This window comes from Lepidochelys kempii, chromosome 1 (genome assembly GCF_965140285.1).
Source record: "Lepidochelys kempii isolate rLepKem1 chromosome 1, rLepKem1.hap1, whole genome shotgun sequence".
Taxonomy (NCBI): Eukaryota; Metazoa; Chordata; order Testudines; family Cheloniidae; genus Lepidochelys; species Lepidochelys kempii.
Window position 1 is genome coordinate 173,069,435 of NC_136380.1, and position 24,561 is coordinate 173,093,995.

The 24,561-nt window shown below is 43.0% G+C and overlaps 1 protein-coding gene across 4 annotated transcripts in view; it reads right to left on the reverse strand.

The window, feature by feature from the left end:
* The window catches only part of NCAM2 (neural cell adhesion molecule 2), a 558,500-nt gene that overhangs the window by 248,021 nt on the left and 285,918 nt on the right, over positions 1-24,561 (reverse strand). For all 4 annotated transcript variants that reach the window (XR_012161242.2, XM_073363287.2, XM_073363298.2 and 1 more), the window contains exons 2-3: positions 4,908-4,982; positions 1,695-1,901 (exon numbers count right to left, since the gene is read on the reverse strand). Coding sequence is in view for 3 of the 4 variants with exons in the window: in XM_073363287.2 (XP_073219388.2) it covers positions 1,695-1,901; positions 4,908-4,982 (282 nt within the window). In the remaining variant the exon portion in view is untranslated. The remainder of the gene's footprint in view (positions 1-1,694; positions 1,902-4,907; positions 4,983-24,561) is intronic.

The window sequence follows — 24,561 nt, forward strand, 5'->3', positions numbered from 1 at the left end:
TGAATATTTATGCAAAAGTCACCATTCAAATCAATAAGGAATTCTGCTTAAATACTAATGGCACAGTATGGCCCCTCTTTTTGGTTTTGTGTTAGCCTTAAGCCTCTTCTGTATTATGTATTTTGCATTGAAGTAAAGAATTCTGATTGATCTAATTGATGTAAAGAATTCAGTTCAATATTTCGTACTTTTTAAAGTGATGTCAATTACAACTTGACAAAAGACTAGGGACCGAATGGCTAGGCAGCAGTTCTGCGGAAAAGGACCTAGGGGTGACAGTGGATGAGAAGCTGGATATGAGTCAGCAGTGTGCCCTTGTTGCCAAGAAGGCCAATGGCATTTTGGGATGTCTAAGTAGGGGCATAGCGAGCAGATCGAGGGACGTGATCATTCCCCTCTATTCGACATTGGTGAGGCCTCATCTGGAGTACTGTGTCCAGTTTTGGGCCCCACACTACAAGAAGGATGTGGATAAATTGGAGATAGACCAGTGAAGGGCAACAAAAATGATTAGGGGTCTGGAACACATGAGTTCTGAGGAGATGCTGAGGGAACTGGGATTGTTTAGTCTACAGAAGAGAAGAATGAGGGGGGATTTGATAGCTGCTTTCAACTACCTGAGAGGTGGTTCTAGAGAGTATGGTTCTAGACTATTCTCAGTGGTAGAAGAGGACAGGACAAGGAGTAATGGTCTCAAGTTGCAGTGGGGGAGGTTTAGGTTGGATATTAGGAAAAACTTTTTCCCTAGGAGGGTGGTGAAACACTGGAATGCGTTACCTAGGGAGGTGGTAGAATCTCCTTCCTTAGAAGTTTTTAAGGTCAGGCTTGATAAAGCCCTGGCTGGGATGATTTAATTGGGGATTGGTCCTGCTTTGAGCAGGGGGTTGGACTAGATGACCTCCTGAGGTCCCTTCCAACTCTGATATTCTATGATTCTATGATTCCACTGAAGTCAAGAATTTCAAGATTATGGACTCAATTCAGAAACTTGCTTAATCATTTCAAATGATCAAAAAGAGATCTGAGGTCCCTTCCAACCCTGATATTCTATGATTCTATGATTCTAAAACTTCTGTAGGATGCTTTTACATATTCATTTTGCATCATGCAGTATATTTACATTTGAAGAAATAATCCTCCATTAATTGTTTAACTCTATTTTAAAAATAATAGTACTTTGGTGGTTTATAAATATTTATACCTCATCACATATAGGATTTTATGTCACATAAGTCCTTATACAACCAAGAACAGGAAAAAAAATAACATAAAAGCCATTGCAAACTCTTTTAAACTGTATATGTTGTGTCTCTTGCACTCCAAATCAATGCACAATTTGACTATTGTAAGAGGATTTATTTTGGTGCAGATCTATCTCCCTCACAAACACATTTTGTCCTTTTCATGATAGAGAGGTATATATGGTGCATCCTCATGATAAGACTTTGTATTTCAAGACATCAGGTAACTGATGCTATACCATACTGGATTAATGTACTCTGGATATCAATTCCATTCAAGTCTTTTTCACAGTATATATGCTTGACTGCAACAGATACAATCTATTGCTCCTAAAATTAGATTTATAGATAAGGGGTATATATTAATTTAGTGTTAATTTTCTGTATAGCAAATGGAATTCAAAATAGATCCTCTCTTTTTATTGTTAGTTTTTTCCTTTATGTTTCACTTACGATAAATTTCCAAAACAACAGTAGCTTCTTGAGTCTGTCCTTTTGCATCAGTTGCTTGACACCGATATATCCCAGCATCTTCTACATTTGCATTGTAAATGGTTAGCCGTGATCTAACACCTTCTTTTTGAATGACCACTCTTTGACTAGACACAATCTTCTCTCCTTGTGGATTGTACCAATCTATATTGTCTGGCTCCCCAATCGCTAAAAAAAGCAATGTAAAAAGTAAAGTTCAGCTATAGACACTAAGTAACATTCAGTTGAGTTCTTTCTTTGCAATATCCAGCTTGCCTTGTCTGTAGGAGAAACACAAGTTATAAGACAGACAAAAGAGAAACCAGCAAGTCTGATGGCCATAATTTAACTATTTTGAGCTATTAATAAGAATTAGGAAAATGTTTATACATCCAGCTGAGCCAGAGAGCAAAAATTACATTATCCAGTAACTATTTGGGCTATCTGTGGGTATTTTAGAAATAAAAGATTTGGATCAAACCTTTGCCCAAAATCCGAACAAACTTTTTACAAGATTCAAAGACCAAAATCAGAGACCTTTCCCTCCTCCATGACATACTCTAATATTCAAGTACTAGCAAATTTGTCCTACTTAGGTCCCAGCCAATGTTCAAATTTTTTAAAAAAAAAAAAGAGGAAAGAAAACAGAACCCCCCCCCCCTTTTTATTTGCTCTACTGATTTTTTTTCCTCAGAGATGTGTTTTCACTATGTTCTATCTGAACCAAAAGCAAGTTTTTGGTTACATGTCAAATTACCATGGTGTACAGCCATGGTAATAATCACATTTGTAGAAAGAAACAGATTTTGAACCAGAATTACAACTTCATTTTGACAGTGTTTTTAGAAAAAAAATTCTTTTTAATAATTGTCTATGGAACAAAAGCATTTTGGCAAACAAAATTTGTAAGAACATTATACAACATTATAGATGCAATCAGATACATGTTTACCTATTTGTATTTAAGAGTAACTATTTACATTTCCATATTTAAAGGTTACATTCTAGTTTTAAGTTGCCATTGGACTAACGTTTTTAAGTGAGCCAGGAATTGGTGAGCAACCACTGGCCTATATTCAAAGAACAGTCCTTAAAACTGTATCACACTTTTCAGAACGATCTGATTTCCAGCTGGTTGAAGCTGTTTTTTCCTCTTTTTCTTTTTTTAACTCACAGTGAATAAACTGTAACCCATCTAACTGCCTGAGTGGTTGGCATAAATCCCCTCAGATATAACTATATGCTAGATATTCAGATAACATTGGGCCAGATTCAGTATCAAATCCTGCTACTACCACATTCTGCATCACAGAATTACATAGACCATCCCCCAACTTGGAATAAAACTAAAATCCCAAGGCGGAGAAGTTTACTTCTCTGCAGAGGTTGTTGTATATCAGCTATGTGACATCAGATCACATCCCTGCTAAGGGAGGAGAGCCTGAAACCCTTTTTGCCCCGATAGATTATGAGAATGACACCGGTGAGTCTCCCAAGTAAGTGAAAAGCCTCCCTGAGCCTGTGGCTGTGGGGATTGGTTTCTACAGGTGACTGACAGTCAGCTGTGAAGAGCTCAAAAAGGGTGCATGCCCCAATGAGCAGTGACAGCTGAGAGTTCCACAAAGGTTCAATGGACTTGTTTGACTGGACAGGAGGATATGCCAGCAAATCTAAGACATCCCCCAGTGAGACAGGAGTGGTAAAGGACACAGGACCAGTCTGGACCAACACAAGATTCCGATCTGGTCCTCTGCTTTTGGCTGTTTGGAGTTCTAGATAGTTGTTGTTAACAAGGCTTATGAGGACATGTATTTTGCACACTATGAGTCATCCAATGATGAGTCATTTGAAAATAATAAAAATGAACTCTTACCTAATAACATTTAAAAGATACGGCAGTTCCACTGTTACTGCAACAAAACTGTAACATTGTTTACAGATTATTGATTAAGCAATTTGACAAAACAGGTATGAATATTCTCATCTTAATGCAGGGATAATTTTGACCACAATGATGGCATAACTCTAAATGCACATTTTATATTATATATAAAATTATTTCTAAGAAAAATTACTGGCCTCATCTTGAGAGAAGCTAAACACATCAGTCACAAATTTGATTTATAAAACGCAACCTCCAGGTTCCCTGACTTTTTTTAAACATGGTCAATTAATAGCAGAACCATGACTCCAGCAGGTAACTCAATCCTATCCATAATAATAAAGCAACTGTCTCACCTATGCAGGTCTCAGCCTGACACTGGTTAAGACCTTGGACCTCACTAATTGAACAAGATACAACAGAGATACAAAGTGAAATCCTGACCCTTTTAAAGTCAGTAATAGTTTTCCACTGACTTAAGTGGGGCCAAAATTTCAGTCTTATAGCTGGATGTCAGTAGCAAACTAAAACTACTTCAATGCCACAGAATGAAGCCTGGCAAAACTCCCATTGACTTAACATGGGTCAGGATTTCATCACCATCTCCACACTAACCGTCTTAACATCTCCACATACACCTTCAATTAGAGATGATAAAACAGACCCACGTCAAAACCCACATGAAAGCATCTTTGATGTATGATTTTTTTTTTTTTTTTTTAGTACTTTTCAGGTTCAGGTCCTATGTTTGAGAAATAAACTATTTGGCAAAGTTTTCTAAAGTACTGCTAAAACTTTCCCTGGGTAAAAAGTTGATTGCACGAGAAAAAGTAATTCTAACTTTTCAGGTTACATATGCTCTGTTGGATACTGAAACAGTCACTCAGGTGTAACTTCAGAGCAGCATGCTATGTCTAATTTATTCATTAGCTATTTACCAAAAATGATTCAATTATGATCTTATATATTCATTCTAATATTAGTGTTTAGACAAGTAAAATTATTTTAATAGAGCAAAAAATTTACATACATAAATAATTTATACTGATGGAAATCAATTTCAAAATAAGAGATTTAGTCTGTTTGAAACGTGAAATCAACAGTCTGTAGACTGAAAGCATACATTATGTGAAGCCAATGTAACAGGACTTGCTATTTATCACAACATGCAAATAGTCAGAATTCAATGCAAATATTGAAACAATATACTTTAAATATAAATATTTCTAAGCCAATTAATAACATTCAAATTATGAAAAAGTTTGATCTGAAAATTTAGCAAAACATACCTGGAGATATAATGAAATACATACCTGTGCATGTGAAGAATTTGGATTCGCCCACGCTAAGCTCTACCTTGCTAAGTGAAATCGTCACTTGAAGGAGAGCTGAAAAATACAATGTAAATACAGCATGAATACATTCTGCATGTATCAGTTAAAAGATGCCTACACACAGTATATGTACTGTACAAGCAGCACAAAAAAGATTGAGTGTCAGCTAAACATAGTATCTCCCAAAATAGAGTATTTATAGCAGTGGTGAAAGAAATCTAAGAGTAAGTTAGAGATCACATTTTAGATGCAAACTATAACATCCCAGTAAAGTTAACTTGATGGGAAATGTCCTGGAGATCCTAAGTATTCAGTTTCTCTCTCTCTCACACACACACACACCCAAGAGATAAAAAACCCTCTCAAATACATAGCCACTCTATATGAAGGACCTAAGCAACACCGATACTTTACACGCTGCTTATTGTAGATGCAGCACTGAAAGCACAAATGAACTAAGAAACCCTTTTTTCCAGAGATGGAATACAATTAACACAGGGCCTTACTGAATCCTAGAGTAAGTAGGTGCATCTGCATAAGTCAATTGGGTGCATAGAATTTGGCTTACATATGCACACACACCAAGATAGAATACTAAAAGAAAAAGTCATACTAATTTCAAGTTCTACTAGAAACAGAAAAAAAGTAAAATATCTGCCAGATGGAAAAGAACCAAAGTTTTAGGGAATGAAATTTTATTTACAAAGTTCTGAGAGTATTATAAACAAAAGAATTATAGGGTGATTGGGACTCTAAAAAATATTAGATAGTGTCTTTTCAACATTTTTTTAGTTTTGAAACACATGATTGATTCATATATCTCAAAGGCGTGAGGAAGTGACTGAACTCCTTTAAAACCATGTTCAGTACAATTGTGTACAGTGAATGCTAAAGATGGCCATTTAGACGGAAGATTTCACCTCACCAGATCCTTGATCCACCGTTATCATGGGAGTCTGAGGATATGTCTACTTTAGAACTAAACACCCATGGCTGGCTCGTGACAGCTGACTTGGGCTTGCAGGCGTGGGGCTCAGGGGCTGTTACACTATGGCATAGACATTTGGGCTTGGGCTGAAGTCTGAGCTCTGGAACCCTCCCCCCTCGCAGGGTCCTTGATCCTAGGCTCCAGACCGAGCCCAAACACCCACTACAATTAAACAGCCCTTCAATCTGAGCCCCGCAAGTCTGAGTCAGCTGGCACAGGCAAGCTCAAGGTTCTTCTTTGCAGTGTAGATGCACCGTAGAGGACAGCTGGGGGTGAGCAGAGTTACTATCAAATTTATTTTATATGACAAAATCTTTTTCTTCCATGAATATGTTACATTTTATAACACTTTGAAAAACTCCTTGTACAGTACTGACTGTACTGCTATTAACTACAGAATAAAAAGTGAAAGCATAAGCCCAAAAACAGATTTGAAAGAGTATTTCATACATAATATAGCGCCATACGGCAATTATTACCATCAATAAAAGACAATCCAAACAATTATGCAATACCTGTTCTAGCTCCACATAAACAGCTTGGATAAGGGAAGACACAGACCATATTTGAATTTATAGACTAATAACCCATTTCATGTAAGAGAAAGTGGTCCTCTCCGTAGAACTTCAATAATGGCCTAAAACATTTACAAATCAAAAGTTCTTCTTAAACCCACCGTAAACTTTTAATGAATAACAAGTGGGCATGATTTAAGTCATTATCTTCTTAACTACTTTTAATTTATTCAGTTGTTCTGAACAAGAATGAAATGTTTGAGTGTGGAATTGGGGGATTGTCTGTGAGGGACCCTCAACTATGGAACACCTTTTCTGAGGGCATCAGAATGAGCTCAAGTCTTCCCATTTTCAGAGACTGATGCCAAACCCATTGTGACAGGATCCCCAGGATGCAACCTGGATTTAGGGTAACGCTGCTCCCCCATAACTCTCTAGCCTGGGCTGTCACTCACAATACTATGTTAGTGACATGCAGAAAACTCCTCTGGGAACTATCATCACTCAGTACAACAGCACGTGCAACCCCAAACCCAGCTATATAGCATGAATGCTCCCTGAGCCATTCACAAAACAGAAAGGCACCAGCAAATCTGTCAACCCCCAGCCTTGCACCCCGAGAATATTCCATTCCTGGTCAGAAGCCAGACCAGTAGATGTTTATTACGCAGGCCATCCCTCCTTCCATGTGGAGAGGACATTCACTATCCTTTGTAAACTGAGTTGAGATTTCCCAAGCACTTCAAGCAAAACAAACTGTTTTAGGTAAAATATAAAACAGATTTATTAAGTACAGAAATATAGATTTTAAGTGATTATAAGTGTTAGGCACAAAAGGTCAAAGATAGTTACCAAAGAAAATATGAGATAAGTGCAAGTCTAAATCTCTAGTCCTTATTTGTCTTGACAGTATTTGAATCAATCAGTTTTCTCACCCCATTAGATGTTGCAGTTCTTAATACACAAGCTTCCCCTTTAAGGCTGGGACCAGTCTCCTCAGTTCAAGTCTTTGTCTTCTCAATTTCTTGTTGCTTCCAACATAGGTGCAGGAGGAGAAAGGCCAAAACATGACGCCACTGTCCCCCATTTTATATCCTCAGTCCATGTGCCTGGAAAACACTAGCCCAAGCATGTCCTGGTGGACTTTGCTGAGTCACAGGGTTGAGCAATCTCCCACTATGTGATGCTTGTGCAGCTCTCTTATAGTATTGTAAATTCCTTGTTTACAACTCCCCTTCTGATTAATGGTTGCTTAACACCTTCCTGGAAGTGGATCCCAATGTAGCAGGAGAGACCCTCAAACTTACAAAATATTTCAGTAACAACCATATAGGAAAAATCTCAACTTTATACATACTAATGATATACATATTTGGACAAAACAATGGGTTCCAGCAGATCATGACCTTTCACATGATACCTCATATGGCATGCTTTGTATGAAATATATCATATTTAGATGACAGGAGTGACTATGGGGGCTCCACACTGCTGCTTTCAGAGTACCTCCCCCATCTTTTCACAACAGCTCTCCCACAACAACAGAAGAAGACTATATTAATAATATTAATAAAATAATAACAACGTGTTCAAAGTATAAGTGGTCAAACCCCAAAATAGCAAGCACACAGCCCATTTCAGGTTAAATTATATGCTAGTCTAAATATTGCATCTGACACTCCATAAATGTTTGGCACTCCATAAAAACAGTCAGACAGTGAGAAAGGTTGTACAAATAGAAGTTTAAGCTCAGTTTGTTGAAAAGTCTGGGAGACTTATTGATCTGACAAAATAATTCAGGACACTATATGTTTATACATCTGACCACAAACAAGACCCAGTAAACAAGAGATGAACTAGTTATCTAAAATGTTAAACCCATTGTTTTAGAGTTCCCTTTTAAGTTTCATTGCATAGAATCATAGAACTGGAAGTGAACTCGAGAGGTCATCTATTTCAGTCCCCTGCACTCAAGGCAGGACTAAGTATTATATGGACCATCCCTGACAGGTGTTTGTCCAACCTGCTCTTAAAAATCCCCAATGGTGGAGATTCCACAACTTCCCTAGGCAATTTATTCTAGCGCTTAACCACTCTGACAGTTAGGAAGTTTTTCCTAATGTTCAACCTAAACCGTCCTTGCTGCAATGTAAGCCTATTGCTTCTTGTCCTATAGTCAAAGGTTAAAAAGAACAATTTTTCTCCCTCCTCCTTGTAACAGTCTTTTATATACTTGAAAACTGTTATCATGTCCTCTCTCAGTCTTCTCTTCTCCAGACTAAACAAACCCATTTTTTTCAATCTTCCCTCATAGGTCATGTTTTCTAGACCTTTAATCATTTTTCAAGTATCAGAGGGGTAGCTGGGTTAGTCTGGATCTGTAAAAGCGACAAAGAGTAGATTATAGTTAGTTCAATCAGGGAGGATGAGGATGAGGGAGGATGAGGCCCTGATTGAACCAATCCTCCCTAACTAACCTCATTATCCCAAGCCTGATTCTTGTTTGCATATTTATACCTGCTTCTGGAAATTTCCATTACATGCATCGGACGAAGTGGGTCTTCACCCACTAAAGCTTATCCTCCAATACGTCTGTTAGTCTATAAGGTGCCACAGAACTCTTTGCCACTTTTAATCATTTTTGTTGATCTTCTCCAATTTGTCCACATCTTTTCTGAAATGTGGCACTCAGAACTGGACACAGTACTCCATCTGAGGCCTAATCAGTGTGGAATAGAGCAGAAGAATTACTTCTTGTGTCTTGCTTACAATACTCCTGCTAATACATCCCAGAATGAGGTTTTCTTTTTTTTTTTTGCAACAGCGTTACACTGTTGACTCTTATTTAGCTTGTGATCCACTATGACCGCCAGATCCCTTTCCGCAGTACTTCCTAGGCAGTCATTTCCCACTTTGTATGCGTGCAGCTGATTTTTCCTTCCTAGAGTGGAGTACTTTGCATTTGTCCTTATTGAATTTCATCCTATTTACTTCAGACCATTTCTCCAGTTTGTCCAGATCATTTTGAACTTTAATCCTATCCTCCAAAGCACTTGCAACCCCTCCCAGCTTGGTATTGTCTGCAGACTTTATAAGTGTACTCTCTTGTGCATTTTCAAAATTAAACTCCATGTGTGCTGCGCCAAAGAAACTAAACACTTACTTTGCTCCATTGCTGGGATGACTATATTGCAATTCAGTGTGGAAAATACCCTGTTGTTGCAGTACATAATTCTTCATTAGATATTCTATTTCCCCTCCTTCTCCAGAATAGAGTAGCTGACCCTTGAGAATAAACTGGGTGGACTCCTTTGAATAGTTTCCAGAAGCAGCCAACACCCTACACAGTTAAAGAAAGTTTCTTACTCAGAAGACCAAACATCAGTCAGAGATCACCAAAGAGGTTGTAGTTCAAAGTTGTCATCCTTTTCTTTGGCTAACAGGTTTTATTGGTTGTTGTTTTATCAGAGCCAAATAAAATTAAACTATCAAGGACAGGTCACACAGAATGACTATCATACCACTTGCTGTCATACAGTAAGCTATCAGCTCTTCATGGCATGGACTGTCTTTTACAGTGCGTTTCCACAGTGCCTAGTACAATGGGATCCAGTTCTTGGTTGGCTCTTATGCACTACCAAAATACATACATTACTCTTGTTTGGAGCTTGCATAACTTCTTTTTAACGTAGGTCAGTGGTAGAGGAGGAGGTTAAAGCAAAGCCAGAATCCAGCATTTTGGTCTGCAGAATGAAGAGAATGTGTTTCCTGACGGTGTGTGCAGCTTCCAGTTGCAAATGGCACTGCATTGTTTTTTTCCTTCCCCTTCCCTTCCCCTGGGCCCTTTGCCTTTTTTTAACAAAAAGATAACCTTTGTAATGAACAGGTGGCCTCCCTTAAGGTCAGGCTCTGTGACTTTCTGTAGACATATAGTCATATATTGTCTACTGGATAAGGTCTTTATATATATGAACTGAGTTCACATGCACTAGTTGGTGATCTATATTTAGGCCATGCTAATAATGTGCACATGGGATGACTACTCCCTTTCAATTTGCATCATTGTGTACACACATCAGGGGCTCGGGGCACACTAAGTGTATGATGTTCTGGGAGAGTATCCCATAGTCCTTTGCTTCACTGCTGAGCAATATGTATTCTGGGATTTTTCTCACTACATATTATGAGATGCACAGGAGAAGCCAGGTGGAAGCCAGTGGAATTCTGGAACTTGGGGTCAAACTAAAAAAAAAATCTCGTGATTCTGCTGTCTCACTCCTGTTTCCTTTTTTTTTTTCTGGATTGCTGTCAGCCAGCATGGACCCAGCTATAGATCTGCAGCACTATGCCAGTAACTGTTGTGATGGGGCAAAGCCAGATGGCTATAGAAAAGTAGTGGGAGATAGATATATTAGCTCCAGGCTAAACAAATCCCTGGTACCAGGTTAGTGAAATGGAAGCTGCTCTGGGTCAATTAAGACACCTGGGGCCAATTAAGAACTTTCCAGAAGGCAGGGAGAAGGCTAGGTTGATTGGGACACCTGAAGCCAATCAGGGGCTGGCTGAAACTAGTTAAAAGCCTCCCAGTCAGTCAGGTGGGTGTGCATGTCAGGAACTGTGGGAGGAAGTTGTGCTGTTGGAGAGGCTGAGTAGTACACACCATATCAGGCACAAGGAAGGAGTCCCTGAGGTAAGGGTGAAGTGGAGCTTGAGGAAGTGAGGGCTGCTGTGGGGGAAGTAGCCCAGGGAATTGTACATGTCATGTTTCTAAAAGGTCAGCTACCATAGCTGATACTATTAGGGTCCCTGGGCTGGAGCCCGGAGTAGAGGGTGGGCCCAGGTTCCCCCACACACACTTTTGCCTCCTGATTCATCACTGAGACTGGGAGACAACAGAGACTGTGCAAGGAAGGATAACTTCTCCTTACCTCCCTTGCTGGCTTATGAAGATAATGGCTCAGTAGACTGTGACCCTTGTCTCTAGAGAGAGAAGGGTTACATGGAGGGTCACAGTGAGCCTCTGAGGCTAGCAAAATCTACCAGGAAACGTGGAATCCACGGAGGCAAGGACAGAGCTTTGTCACAACTGGTGGCAGAAGTGGGATTTTGTTCACAGTGTGGCGAAAGAAAGAGGTTTAAAAAAAAGTGCACTGGGGTTTTTGGTTTTTGTTTGTTTGCTTTGAACCACAATGGAGGAGGTGGTAAGAGCTCTGGTACAAGCCATGGCAGCCCAGCAGGAGGCCACCCGGGTTCAGGCAATGACACAACAGGAGTCTATGAGGCTACAGCAGGAAACCAATCAATTATTGATGAACCAGCCGACCGAAGATCATGCCCTCTTGAGAGAGGTGGTGGACCAGCTGATGATCCTCAACACCCAGGCCCGGGGGTCCGACGGGATGCGAACCCTGAGGGCCACTGGTTGTCTGCCAAAGATGACGTCAGAAGATGACGTAGAGGCATATCTCCTCTCATTCAAAAGGACTGCTCAGCGTGAGGCGTGGCCCCAGGAGCAGTGGGCCAGCATTCTCGCCCCTTTTTTGTGTGGAGAGGCCCAGAAGGCCTATTTTGGCATGTTATTATACACATATATATAATAAGGCAATATAATTGCCTGCCATGGATGCCACTGACTATACCCATCTGAAGGCAGAGATCCTAGCACGATCGGGGTAACGGCAGCGGTAAGGACCCAGAGGTTCCATGAGTGGAAATACCAGGAGAACAAACCCCCAAGGTCCCAGCTATTCAACCTCATACACCTCGCACGGAAGTGGTTACAGCCCGAGGTGTGCAGGCCGGAGGAGATTTTGGAGACCCTGGTCATCGACCATTACCTGCGGGGACTGCCGCCAGATCTCCGCAAATGGGTAGGCCAGAACGATCCATTCATGTACGATGAGATGATCACACTGGTAGAAAGACGGATGACAGCCAGGGAAGGGTCTCCTGCATGATCATCCAGGGAACTGACCCGACTACCCAAGGAACGCCCCTTTCAAAGCAAGCACCCAACCCCGACCCTGGAAGGTTGGGCAGCCAAACCCCTGGGGAATCCTAGGTGGAAGAAGTGGGGGAGGCAAAAACCAGCAGGGACCCCAGAAGGAAGGGATTGGCCTGAGTGGGGGGAACCCCAGGACTAAACCCCCTAACCTCCAGGATAGGGGAATGATTAAACAGCAATTATAGATGTTATGCATGTGGGGAGTGGGGACACATAGCAGCACAGTGTCCCAGCACCAAGGAGCCTATGCAATGTAACTTGGGGGAGTGGGAGGTCCCGTGCTCCCTTATCCACCTCGCGGGGGTCACACTAGCTCTGCATAATTACACCAGGCCAGTGAGGATAAATGGAGCAGAGACTACAGCGCTTGTGGACTCTGGGAGTGCTATCACGCTCATATTGGGTAAGCTGGTAAAAAAATAGTCAGCTGCTACAAGCCAAATGTGTAGCAGTGACGTGCGTGCATGGGGCCGTGAGCCATTACCCCACCATCCCAGTGGAGATAGAGGTTCAGGGAACCCCACTGAGGTGACAGTGGGCATAGTTCCTAAACTTCCATATCCTGTAGTCATTGGGAGGCACTATCCAGGGTTTGATAATTTACTCCCCCGGAGAGGCTGGAAGGAGGTGGGGACCCTGAGGACAGCAACTCATCACCGGGGGAATGTCAACCCCCAATGTTCGCTAAGGTTTCTCAGGATCTGTTCTCAGCCCCCAAAAGACCTGGAAGACAAAAAAAAAAAAAAAAAAAAAAGAGAGGAAGGCTGCAAAGGCCTTGGGAACCCGGATCCTGACCCAAAGCCCTAGTAGGCAGATGGACGCGAGCAGCCAACAGAGAAACTTCCACCCCAGAAGATGAGCCGAAGCTGCCTCCAGCCATGATGGCAGCAAGCCGTTGGAAGAAGCAGAAGCCAGCCCCTGGGAGCTTGGGCAGGTTAGTCCCGGGAGAGAGACTTTTTGGTGGGACCAGGCGGAGGACTCCAGATATGATAATGCCAGGAAAGAGGTGGCCAAGATCGATGGGATACCCGTGGATGGGAAGGTCCAGGGTCCCGGACCTTACTTTATAGTGAACAAAGATCTCCTGTACTGTGTGGTGCAAATGCAGGAGCAAGAGATACAACAACTTCTGGTGCCATGAAAACATCAAAAAGCCATACTGAGTCTCGCCCACAGTCACCTGTTCGGAGGACACCTAGGGGTAGAGAAAACCCAGGCACGGATCCTGCAGAGGTTCTTCTGGCCAGGAGTACATGAAGATGTCCAGCGATACTGCACCTCTTGTCCGGAGTGTCAGTTACATAGCCCTTGCCCGCACTTGCAGGCTCCTTTGATACCTCTTCCAATAATAGAGGTTCCTTTCGAATGTCTAGCCATGGATCTGGTACGGCCCCTAGAGAAGACAGCTCGGGGCCACCAACATGTGCTTGTTGTACTGGACTATGCAACCCGGTACCTGGAAGCTGTTCCCCTGTGCAATACAGCTTCCAAGACAATAGCTAAGGAGCTAGTACAGATCTTTGCCCGGGTTGGGCTACCCAAGGAGATATTGACTGATCAAGGGACACCTTTCATGTCCAAGTTGATGAAAGATCTCTGTTCATTGCTCCATGTACAGCCCTACGGACCTCTGTATACCACCCACGAACAGATGGTCTTGTGGAAAGGTTCAATTGGACCCTCAAGGCCATGATCAGGAAAGTGGTGAGCCAGGATGGGAAAGATTGGGATACACTATTGCCTTACCTCATGTTTGCCATCCAGGAGGTTCCGCAAGTCTCCAGGGGTTTCTCTCCATTCAAATGACTATATGTGCGCCACCCTCTGGGCATATTCGATATAGCCAGAAAAGCCTGGGAAGAAGAGCCAAATCCCAGAAGGAACATAGTTGAGCATGTACTGCAGATGAGAGATCAGATAGCACGAGTTATGCCCATTGTACAGGAGAACTTGGAGAGAGCACAGGAGACCCAACAAACCCATTATAACCACCAAGCGAAGTTTCAATGGTTCCAGCCAGGAGATTGGGTGATGGTACTGGTGCTCACAGCAGAAAGTAAACTGTTGGCCCAGTGGCAGGGACCCTACGAAATAATCGAAGCCGTGGGAGAGGTGAACTATAAGGTGCGGCAGCCAGGCCGCCGGAAATTGAAGCAAATTTGCCACATCAATCTTCTAAAACCTTTGCATGATTGAGAGGCATGCTTAGTCATGCAGGAGAACCTTTCCCAGGAGGATAACTTACATGAACAAGTGAGGATATCTTCTGACTTGACGCCAATTCAAAAGTTCGAGGCAGCCGACATGATTAATCGCAACAGAGATGTGTTCTCTACAAAACCAGGGCGGACAACTGAGACCTATCACCATATCCGCATGATCCCCGGAGCCAAGGTAACATTGAGACCCTACCGAATCCCAGGAGCCAAAAGAGAAGAAATCAAGGCCGAAGTAAAGAAAATGTTAGAATTAGGGGTTATTGAAGAATCTTACAGTCAGTGGTCCAGTCCAATTGTTCTAGTGCCTAAACCTGACGGTACCACGAGATTCTGTAATGACTTTCGCCGACTGAATGAAATATCCTAGTTTGATGCATACCCCATATCACGCATCGACAAACTGGTTGACTGACTGGGTAGTGCCCGATTCTTGACTACACTGGATCTGACAAAAGGATACTGGCAGATTCCTCTGACCAAAGAAGCTAAAGAAAAGACAGCATTCTCCACCCCGGATGGGCTATTCCAGTACACCATCCTCCCTTTTGGACTACATGGGGCCCCAGCCACATTCCAGAGCCTCATGGATAAGCTGATGTGCCCCCATACTAGTTATGCAGCTGCATACCTAGATGATGTCATCGTCTGTACGCCAGACTGGGGAACCCACTTGGAGAAACTTGAGGCAGTACTGCACACCTTAAGGCGGGCTGGCCTCACTGCTCATCCCGCTAAATGCGCCATAGGGCTAGCAGAAGCTAGGTACCTGGGATATATTGTGGGAAGGGGCATAGTGAAGCCCCAAACAAATAAGCTACAGGCAATTCAAAACTGGCCCCAGCCGACCTGAAAGAAGCAAGTCCGTGCGTTCCTAGGCATGGTAGGCTACTACCGACTGTTTATTCCCCACTTCGCCACTAGGGCAAGTCCCCTAACGGACCTGGTGAAGGGCCGAGGTGCAGACATGGTAAAGTGGACCAACACAGCACAGGGGACATTTACAGACCTTCGGATGGCCCTCTGTAATGACCCCGTACTCACAGCCCCGGACTTTAACAGGGAATTTATTTTACAAACAGATGCTTCTGAGGTGGGGTTGGGAGCAGTTCTGTCGCAAATGGTGGGAGAAGAGGAACACCCGATCCCCTACCTAAGCAGAAAGCTTCTCCTGAGAGAACAGAAATACGCAGTAGTCGAGAGAGAATGCCTTGCTGTCAAATGGAATATGGAGATACTGTGTTATTACCTCTTAGGCCGGCGATTTACTCTTGTGACGGACCATGCACCCCTCCAGCAGATGCAGCGGAATAAGGAAAAGAATGCAAGGGTCACCAGGTGGTTCTTATCCCTCCAACCATTCCAGTTCTGCATACGGCACAGGGCTGGATGCCACCATGGCAATGCTGATGGTCTCTCATGAGCATACTGCCTGACGTCCCAAGTTGCCCAACTCTATGGTGTTAAGCAGAGGGGGGGATATGTGATGGGGCAAGGCCAGATGGCTATAGAAAAGTAGTGGGAGATAGATATATTAGCTCCAGGCTAAACAAATCCCTGGTACCAGTTTAAGTGAAATGGAAGCTGCTTCAGGTCAATTAAGACACTTGGGGCCAATTAAGAACTTTCCAGAAGGCAGGGAGAAGGCTAGGTTGATTGGGACACCTGAAGCCAATCAGGGGCTGGCTGAAACTAGTTAAAAGCCTCCCAGTCAGTCAGGTGGGTGTGCATGTCAGGAGCTGTGGGAGGAAGTTGTGCTGTTGGAGAGGCTGAGTAGTACACACCATATCAGGCACAAGGAAGGAGTCCCTGAGGTAAGGGTGAAGTGGAGCTTGAGGAAGTGAGGGCTGCTGTGGGGGAAGTAGCCCAGGGAATTGTACATGTCATATTTCTAAAAGGTCAACTACCATAGCTGATACTATTAGGGTCCCTGGGCTGGAGCCCGGAGTAGAGGGTGGGCCCAGGCTTCCCCCCACCTTTGCCCCCTGATTCATCACTGAGACTGGGAGACAACAGAGACTGTGCAAGAAAGGATAACTTCTCCTTACCTCCCTTGCTGGCTTATGAAGAAAATGGCTCAGTAGACTTTGACCCTTGTCTCTAGAGAGAGAAGGGTTACATGGAGGGTCACAGTGAGCCTCTGAGGCTAGCGAAATCCACCAGGAAACACGGGACCCACGGAAGCAAGGACAGAGCTTTGTCACACTGTGAATACTCAGACACTGTTCGGGCTTTATCTGAGCTCTTGAAGCAACATGGCTTTAGTTTTGGACTTCGCCCATTGCACCAAGCAGATGCTGTGACTGCAGCAGCGGCTTCTCCAACAGCACCAGCAGCAGCAGCAATGGAAAAAGGAGGATGACACTAAGCAATTGCTACTACGGAAGCTGTTCCTGGATCAGCTCCACGCAGTGCAATGCTATTGCTTAGGATTGCCCCAGAGCCACGGTGGCAGTGTACCAACATGCCACACTCTCTACATGTTGAGAAGCAGGTTGTCATTGCCATCTGGAAGCTGGTAACCCTTGAACATTAGCAGCCCATAGGCAACTAAATCAGCCCAGGGAGATTGACTGTTGGCGCCATTACTGTGTGCAATGCTGTTGTACCCAATATCAGTCCCAAGATATTAGAGACCAGGTGGGTGAGGTAACACTTTTATTGAACCAACTTCTGCTGGGGAGAGAGACAAGCTTTCAAGGTAAACAGAGCTCTTCCTCAGCTGTGGTGGGCCTGGTTTCAATACTGGGGTCCTGACACTTAATCCTCAGGTCTGCTGGGGCCATTGTCACACAGATGCATGATACCATGGATAAGGAACTTTCACACTGGGTTATAAAACTTCCTAATGATCAGGAGATTAAGTCTCTGCCTTGTCTTGTTCTTAGGCCTTCTAGCATTGAGTGTCAGGTCTCAAAGTTATCAGGGGAATAAAATGGCTTTAAAAGAGTTGGGATCCCAGTTGCAATTGTTCACACTGCCTGGAGCTGGGGCCAGGGAGGGGAATGGCCTCTGGAAGCACAGCTGTGGAGGTACAGCAGGGAACATATGCTGGTGTTTTCAGTACCTTGTACTGTCCAGGAGCTGAAAAACATGGCTGGGTCCTGGTTGAGGGCATAGGATTGTCTGTGGGTCCACTAGCTGTATGATCTGCAGAAGAATATGCTGCTTCTGTACTGCCTCCGGAGTGGAGTCGCCTCTGCATGTTCCTGTCTTTCTCTACAGTGTCTTTGCCATGGCAACACTGTCTCTGGAGAACTGCCTGTCTTTTTCCCCTCTTCAGCCTCAAATACAACCTCCACCTTTCCCTTGTATTCAATCTGGGGGAGAAGAGATTCTGCACTTAGATCTGTGAACATTGCAATCTGAATTCTCCATTCCTTCCCCCTCAGGTTAGCCAGTCGTTCCAGCCATTGATAAAGGCCCTGGCCTTTTAGGGTCTGCGTGCTGAAGGAACTGTGGCTGGGGAAGTAGGAAAAAAACCACAACAAGCAGCAGTTATTGTTCATATTGCAGGGAGGCTATGATAGCATTTTTAACATGCATTTCTAATTTTCCCTCCCTGAGATTCTTCCCAGTCTTAGAGGAACCTCAGAGCTAGGGTGTGGAGGAGGGGGCTAGAATAGGATTTTGGGGTAGGCAATATATACTGTTTGGGTTTGCAGTTGTGCCTTAGAAGCTGGGTGTGGGGGAGCTGGGAATCATGTTCCCAGTTTGGCTTTGCAGTTTTGCTGTGCCTTGGAAGTGCTTATGTGGGGCCAAAGGGATTAGTGGGGGGCATCTGGGGGCAAGCTGGATAATAATCCCCTCTACATCCCCTTTATGCTGTCCTGACTCTTGATGACATTATATCGAGGCAGGTGACTAGGACTAGGTGACTAGGACGTAAATGATAACTCTTTTCAAAAAGACTAAGGCAGACCAACAAGATATGCTGTGAAGCTATTCACCAGAATGGCCCCCCCACAGCACAGAAGAGCTGTAGGAGAGGAAGAGAATTGCAAGCTATACTGCAGGCAATGACCATTCCATTATCCCACAAAATGTCCATACCAAATGAAAACAACTTATCTGTCTTAAATTCTGCTTACCTCCCCTCCAGACATGCTGAAGGTGCAGAGAAAAATGGACTGGATTCTCCATTAATTGATTGAAGCCAGTTCCCAGTCTCTGTAGGTCTATGAAAACCCATTAAGAGCTATACAGCTATGATACCCCTAAGGTAAACTTCTTTTCCCATATGAATGCTTGTTACTGGGTATATATACTTCAGCAGAGCACAGCAGCCTTAGTATCTTTACAGGCATGCAATGCCGCAGTCTGTGTCATGTACGTTGATTATGCTAACCAAACTCCTTTTCCTGGAACCATTAAATCAATAAATGGTGTGAATTTCACACAAGTGAATGTTTTCACTAGTTAAATATGCTGTGGGAGGGGACATGTGGTACAGATTGCAGTTGCACCATGCTGCCATCTGCCATTTTGAGTAAGTGAATGGGTTTGGGGGGAGCATTTGCCAGGCTGGGAAGAGGGATAGATGGGTGTGCGCCCTCCATGGCATTGGCTTGTAAACGGTTGATAGAGCTTTAGCACGAAATAGAAGCAGATTGCCAAGTGGGAGCAGCCACCATTTTGAAAACGTGTATAGGGAGGAGCAAACAGAGTGCGGCTGAGGGAGGGAAAGAGGCAGATGGGGGTGGAGACTTGGAAAGGCTCCTAGCCCACATCTGCCAAAAATAATTGCAGCTGTGCAGCAGCCAGAACGGAAGTTAGCACAGCTGTGTAGTAAAAGAAGAAATTGTGAGGATAGACACTTACACGCTGAGGTATCGTCGATATATATTTATTCCAGTGACTGGCCTCAAGAGCTTGCTGCACGAACACTTCACCCCAGACGGAGAGATCTAGAGTCTCAGCATGACTCCAAGCGGCTGCTTGAGACATGGTGTAAAGGCTTCTGGAGTAATAGTCTTTCAATACTGATACAGTTGAATTGAGGAGCTCCATACCAGTTTTGAAATGGGGGAGGGGACATCCAGTCAACTTGACATGAGAGAAGTGGCGGGCACACAGGTAAACAGACTGAGCATCAGGAAGGGAAACTCATAAAAGCACTGTGGGATAGCAGTTGGAGGGCTGCCAAAGTAGTGCTATGGCAGCTTTGCAGGCACACAAACAACGGACTGAACTAACTCAATTTGCATCAAAATTAGTATACTCTGAAAGGGGACTCCAGAGTTCTTAATACAAATGTGGAGTTGGTGCACTCTAAGGAATTGTGTTGTGTATACACAGGCATTTTCATAGTAGACTAACTAAAGTTACAGCAAACAAATGGCTCCCTCCTCCTGCCCACCCACCACGTACACAAGCCCAATAAATGATATACAGTATAATACATTTTCAATATGATAAAATGAAAATTGGATTGGAAGAAATCTAATTTGCCAAAATGGGAATAAATGTGCTTAATTCCCCAGTTACTGCACAGCTGAAGGTTTGTCCAGAGGAATCACCGACATACAGGTTAATATGCTAGAAGACCCATACATTCCAGCTCATAGTTATTAACAAGGAAAAGAGGTTTGTCTCTTATCTATTGTGCTGAACACAGTACAAATGAAACTAAGTTTGTATGGCATAGCATGACATAAAATGAAGTAAACTGTTAAAAATGCCCATTGAAAGGGTCATAAATAAACCATTTCACTAGAAAACTCTTTTCTGAGACTAAGAAGCAAGTATTATATCTGGAAGAAACTGAAGAAAAAAAAAACATTTGAATAAATTTATTCCAACAGAGTCACTGTTGTCTGCTTTTGCATATGTCTACACTGCAGCTGGGAACATGCCTCTGAGCCTGGGTAAATAGATATGCTCTAATTCTGCTCAAGCTAGTGCACTAAAAATAGGTATCCAGAGGTTGTAGCTATGAGAGCATCTACACAGAGATTGCCTGATTCCACTCAGCAGAAAATGAGTAATTGCTCAGGCCTTGCACAATTCGCATTTCCTCTGGTTGCACAAGAGAATGGTTAATGGAAGCGCTTGCATCCTGAGAACTTTGGAAAATATAGTCACTTCATTTAGGTGCCTTATTAGGAGCTGAATTCTTTTGCAAGTCTGTCCACAAAGGTATGTCCACACTGCAGCTGTCAGGGTGCCCCCTAGCCCAGGAAGACAAGTATGATCAAGCTAACACTCTCTAGAAATAGCAGCGTAGATATTGTGGCATGAGCAGCGGTATGGTCTAGATACCTGAGTACAAGCCTGTAATACCCTGAGTCTATACTAGGGCAGCTAGCCCATCCAGCTACAACCTCTACATACCTATTTTCAGTGCACTAACTTGAGCAGAATTAGAGCATATCTGTTTACCCAGGCTCAGAGGCAAGTTCCCAGCTGCAGTGTAGACATATGCAAAAGCAGACAACGGTGACTCTTTTGGAATAAATTTATTCAAATGTTTTTTTTCAGTTTCTTCCAGATATAATACTTGCTTCGTAGTCTCAGAAGACAAAGTTTTCTAGTCCTCAGGACCATGAGGCTTACTGGCGGAGCCAGTGACAAAGTCCCATACCACAGCTATTAAGAGAAAGAATAATGTTCTGGCTTGCAGATGGTTCTGATGCTCATGGAGCCAGGAGCAGGACACAAATACAGGCATATCTTCGGCTCCATTACCAATAGCAGATTCTTGCTCTGACACCACTGTCAGTCCTAGAACTGCAATCTAATTTTACCCTTCCTCCCTGCAGTCCATGGAGATAAGGCAGGCCCCCTGAGATGGACAGTTAAGAAGCTGTGTGATCTGACAGACGCACTGTGGAGCAAAGGAAAAGACTTTGAGACCAAGTGTAGAATGTGTATTTTTGTTATACTCTATGGAAGCAATAAATCATCCAGAAGTCCATGATGTACCCAAAGCATTCCTCTTTATATTAACCTGTCCATAATAACTACAAGAGGAGATGGGAAGTAAATCCTAGGTTCAGTTTAGCCAAACTCTGTATAAAAGCAAGTTATCCAGTCTCACTACAAGTTACACTACAAATAAATCTGGTGATTGAGGGACCTCAAAAAGTCAGAGTCTGGATGCATATCCCAATTATGAAGAAACGTATAGAGCTCCTCTACCCCCAACACAAGTCCCATATACATTTAATGGTGTGGTAAAAAAAAATCAGTCTTGCTGACTTTCTTCAGGAATTAAATATCTTAGCATCTCAATAACACTGTTTGCAGAGTTTAGTTACACAGCATACCTTTGCATTTAATAAACTGATGGCACTATGCACATTCTGTATATTAAGTGATATGTTCTAGATAGGTTATGAAAACAACATGTGCTATGAAAGGTCAAAGCAAAAATAGGAATGGAATATACTTTTCCTCCAAGAATGAAATATACTTTTGAAATAGTCCTCTCTCTTCTCTAGCTTAAGAGTTTAGCAAAAATGCTCAACCACATTTAGAATTCTAAGCATAAACGCAATAATAAACTCTATAGAGATATAGTAGCTACATCCCTGAAATCAAAATGAAATCAGATTCTACATATGGCACTTTAATATTTACAAAATAGGAAAATATCAGACCATCTGCCCCATTTTTCCAACCTAGCCAACATTGCCCTTTACTGGCATTGCTTTATGTAAATAGGAATAGAAAAATATCCCTTTATGTAAATTAGAACAGGAAAATATTGTCTAAGTGATTAGTCTAGCAATCTGTGCTTTTGAGGTAGTCAAGCAGAGAGTCCATTACAAGGCTAGCAGAAGCTCGCTCATCACTTATTTGTAGTGTGACATTTAATTAAAACTAAAATATTGTGAAGAGACTACATAGCACAAAAAGTTTTACATCTCATCCACGTTTATTTCAGCGGAAACCACTTAGACATGTAAGGTATTAGGTAACCTGATGATGCCAATATACAGCAGCATGCATATTTTTAAGTTGTTGCTGTACATCAACAACTAATAAATTAAACTACAGGCAACAGTTTGTATCAAGACTGGTTTCAAGGTCTCTGGATGCATGAGTGAATGCTTTGTCCATCTCGTCAATTAAGCTGTTCCATGGACTCACGCCAGCAGAGAGTATGTTTATAACCGTGTTACAGAGAAACCAGAATTCAAACATTTGCTACCTGCTGGTTCTGAGAAAATACTGCTTTTTCCCATGTTTCCAAGGATATTACAGTGCAAGCCAATGAACATTTACAGTGCATTCCTGGGCATACAACTTGCAGGGGAACATGCTGTGAAAAACACTGCTACCATAACATCAACTGTTGTGGGGAAATAATGAAGGGAAGTCAAAATACGCACTCAGCCTTAGGGAGGTGTTATTGTACAGCAGTGAATAAAGTAGAATTGGAGAGGAAGCTGGATGGGATATACAATCTCTCTCCTGTACAATGCTGTCAGTAGTGACAAAGAGTTGTTACCATTTGTAATGGGGTAGCAGGATTCTGATGTCGAGCTACCTGCTTAACTGGTTTGGGAAACATCCAGGGTGACATTGATACAAGAGGAAACTAAGAGAGGGGAAGACCTGAAGGGCATTCCCTAGTCAAACTCCAGGAGAAAGCTTGAGATCAAGTTTACATTAAGTTATCGGAAGATTTTGTTTTGGTTTTAATTATACAGTCACACCCAAGGAAGAGTTTGAAGTCTGACAGAGGGTCTATGTGTTCTGTTAAGTACGAGGAGAGGTTAAGCTCATCTGTGCCCCCCAATAACTATTCAGTAGTCCCTTCCATGACTACAAGATCCAGGCTAGGACTGATGGGAAACCCTAGCTATTTCAATAGGCAGCAAAGGCTGTGTTTTTAATTAGTCTGTTTGCTAAAGAGCAGGTCTCTGAGTTCAGTGGCTTGAACAAAGAATTCCTGTTCTATTCAGTACAACAGAATCCTAACTCTTCTCTTTCTTAAGAGTCATGATATGGTCCAATTGCAAGATCTCAATTAAGAATAGTTCAATATCCCAAACCCACATAAGGAGGTCAGCAGAAGTAGTACTGCTCCACCAGGCAAGAGGGGGACAGGATTTGGGGAGTTTGCCCATCAGAGAGCATATTATCAGGTGGTACTTTCAGAGGGTTTTGTTGGAAATGGTGGGGGTAGATTGATGAAGGGGCAAGGTTGCTGAACCTATAACTACACAGATCCATTGGCCATTCACCCCTAAGGCCACTCCACAACCTGAAAGAAAGTTTCATTCCATCACCACCCCAAATCAACAAGTGACTGCTGAGTGCAGCAAGGACTTGCCTTCAAGTGAGGTTTCAGGAAAGATTCAACATTGGCATGTCCAAATCCTTATATCTGCCTCCATTTTCATGGTTACCTAATGATCATGCAGCATTTGAAAAATAAGAGGGGGGTGGGAAATGTACAGATTTCGACAAAATCTATTTCAGTGAGGTATGAAAAGTTTTAGATCAACTATACTCCAGCTAATAATTTTAATTTTAATTCATTCTGTGTCTTACAATTTACAAAACCTTACCATGTCAGTCCATTTATTTTTTTTTTTTACTTAATTTCTGTTGCATTAAAATAACCATAATTTGGAAAATGTTGATTTTATAGAGACCCTGGATGTAAGAATGTAATTTCTCATGAAGATTCTGTAGCAGAGGTGGGCAAACTCTGGCCCGTGGGCCATATCCGGCCCATGAGACCCTCCTGCCCAGCCCTTGAGTTCCTGGCTGGGGAGGCTAGCCCCTCCCTTACTGTCCCTCCTCCCTCACAGCCATGCTGCCACACGGGCAGCAGGGGACAAGGAGCAGGGGTGTGTGGAATCCCGGGGGGGCAGTTTGGGGTGGGGGGTCTTGGGGGGGGCAGTCAGGGGACAAGGAGCAGGGGGGGTTGGATGGGTCGGGAGTTCTGAGGGGG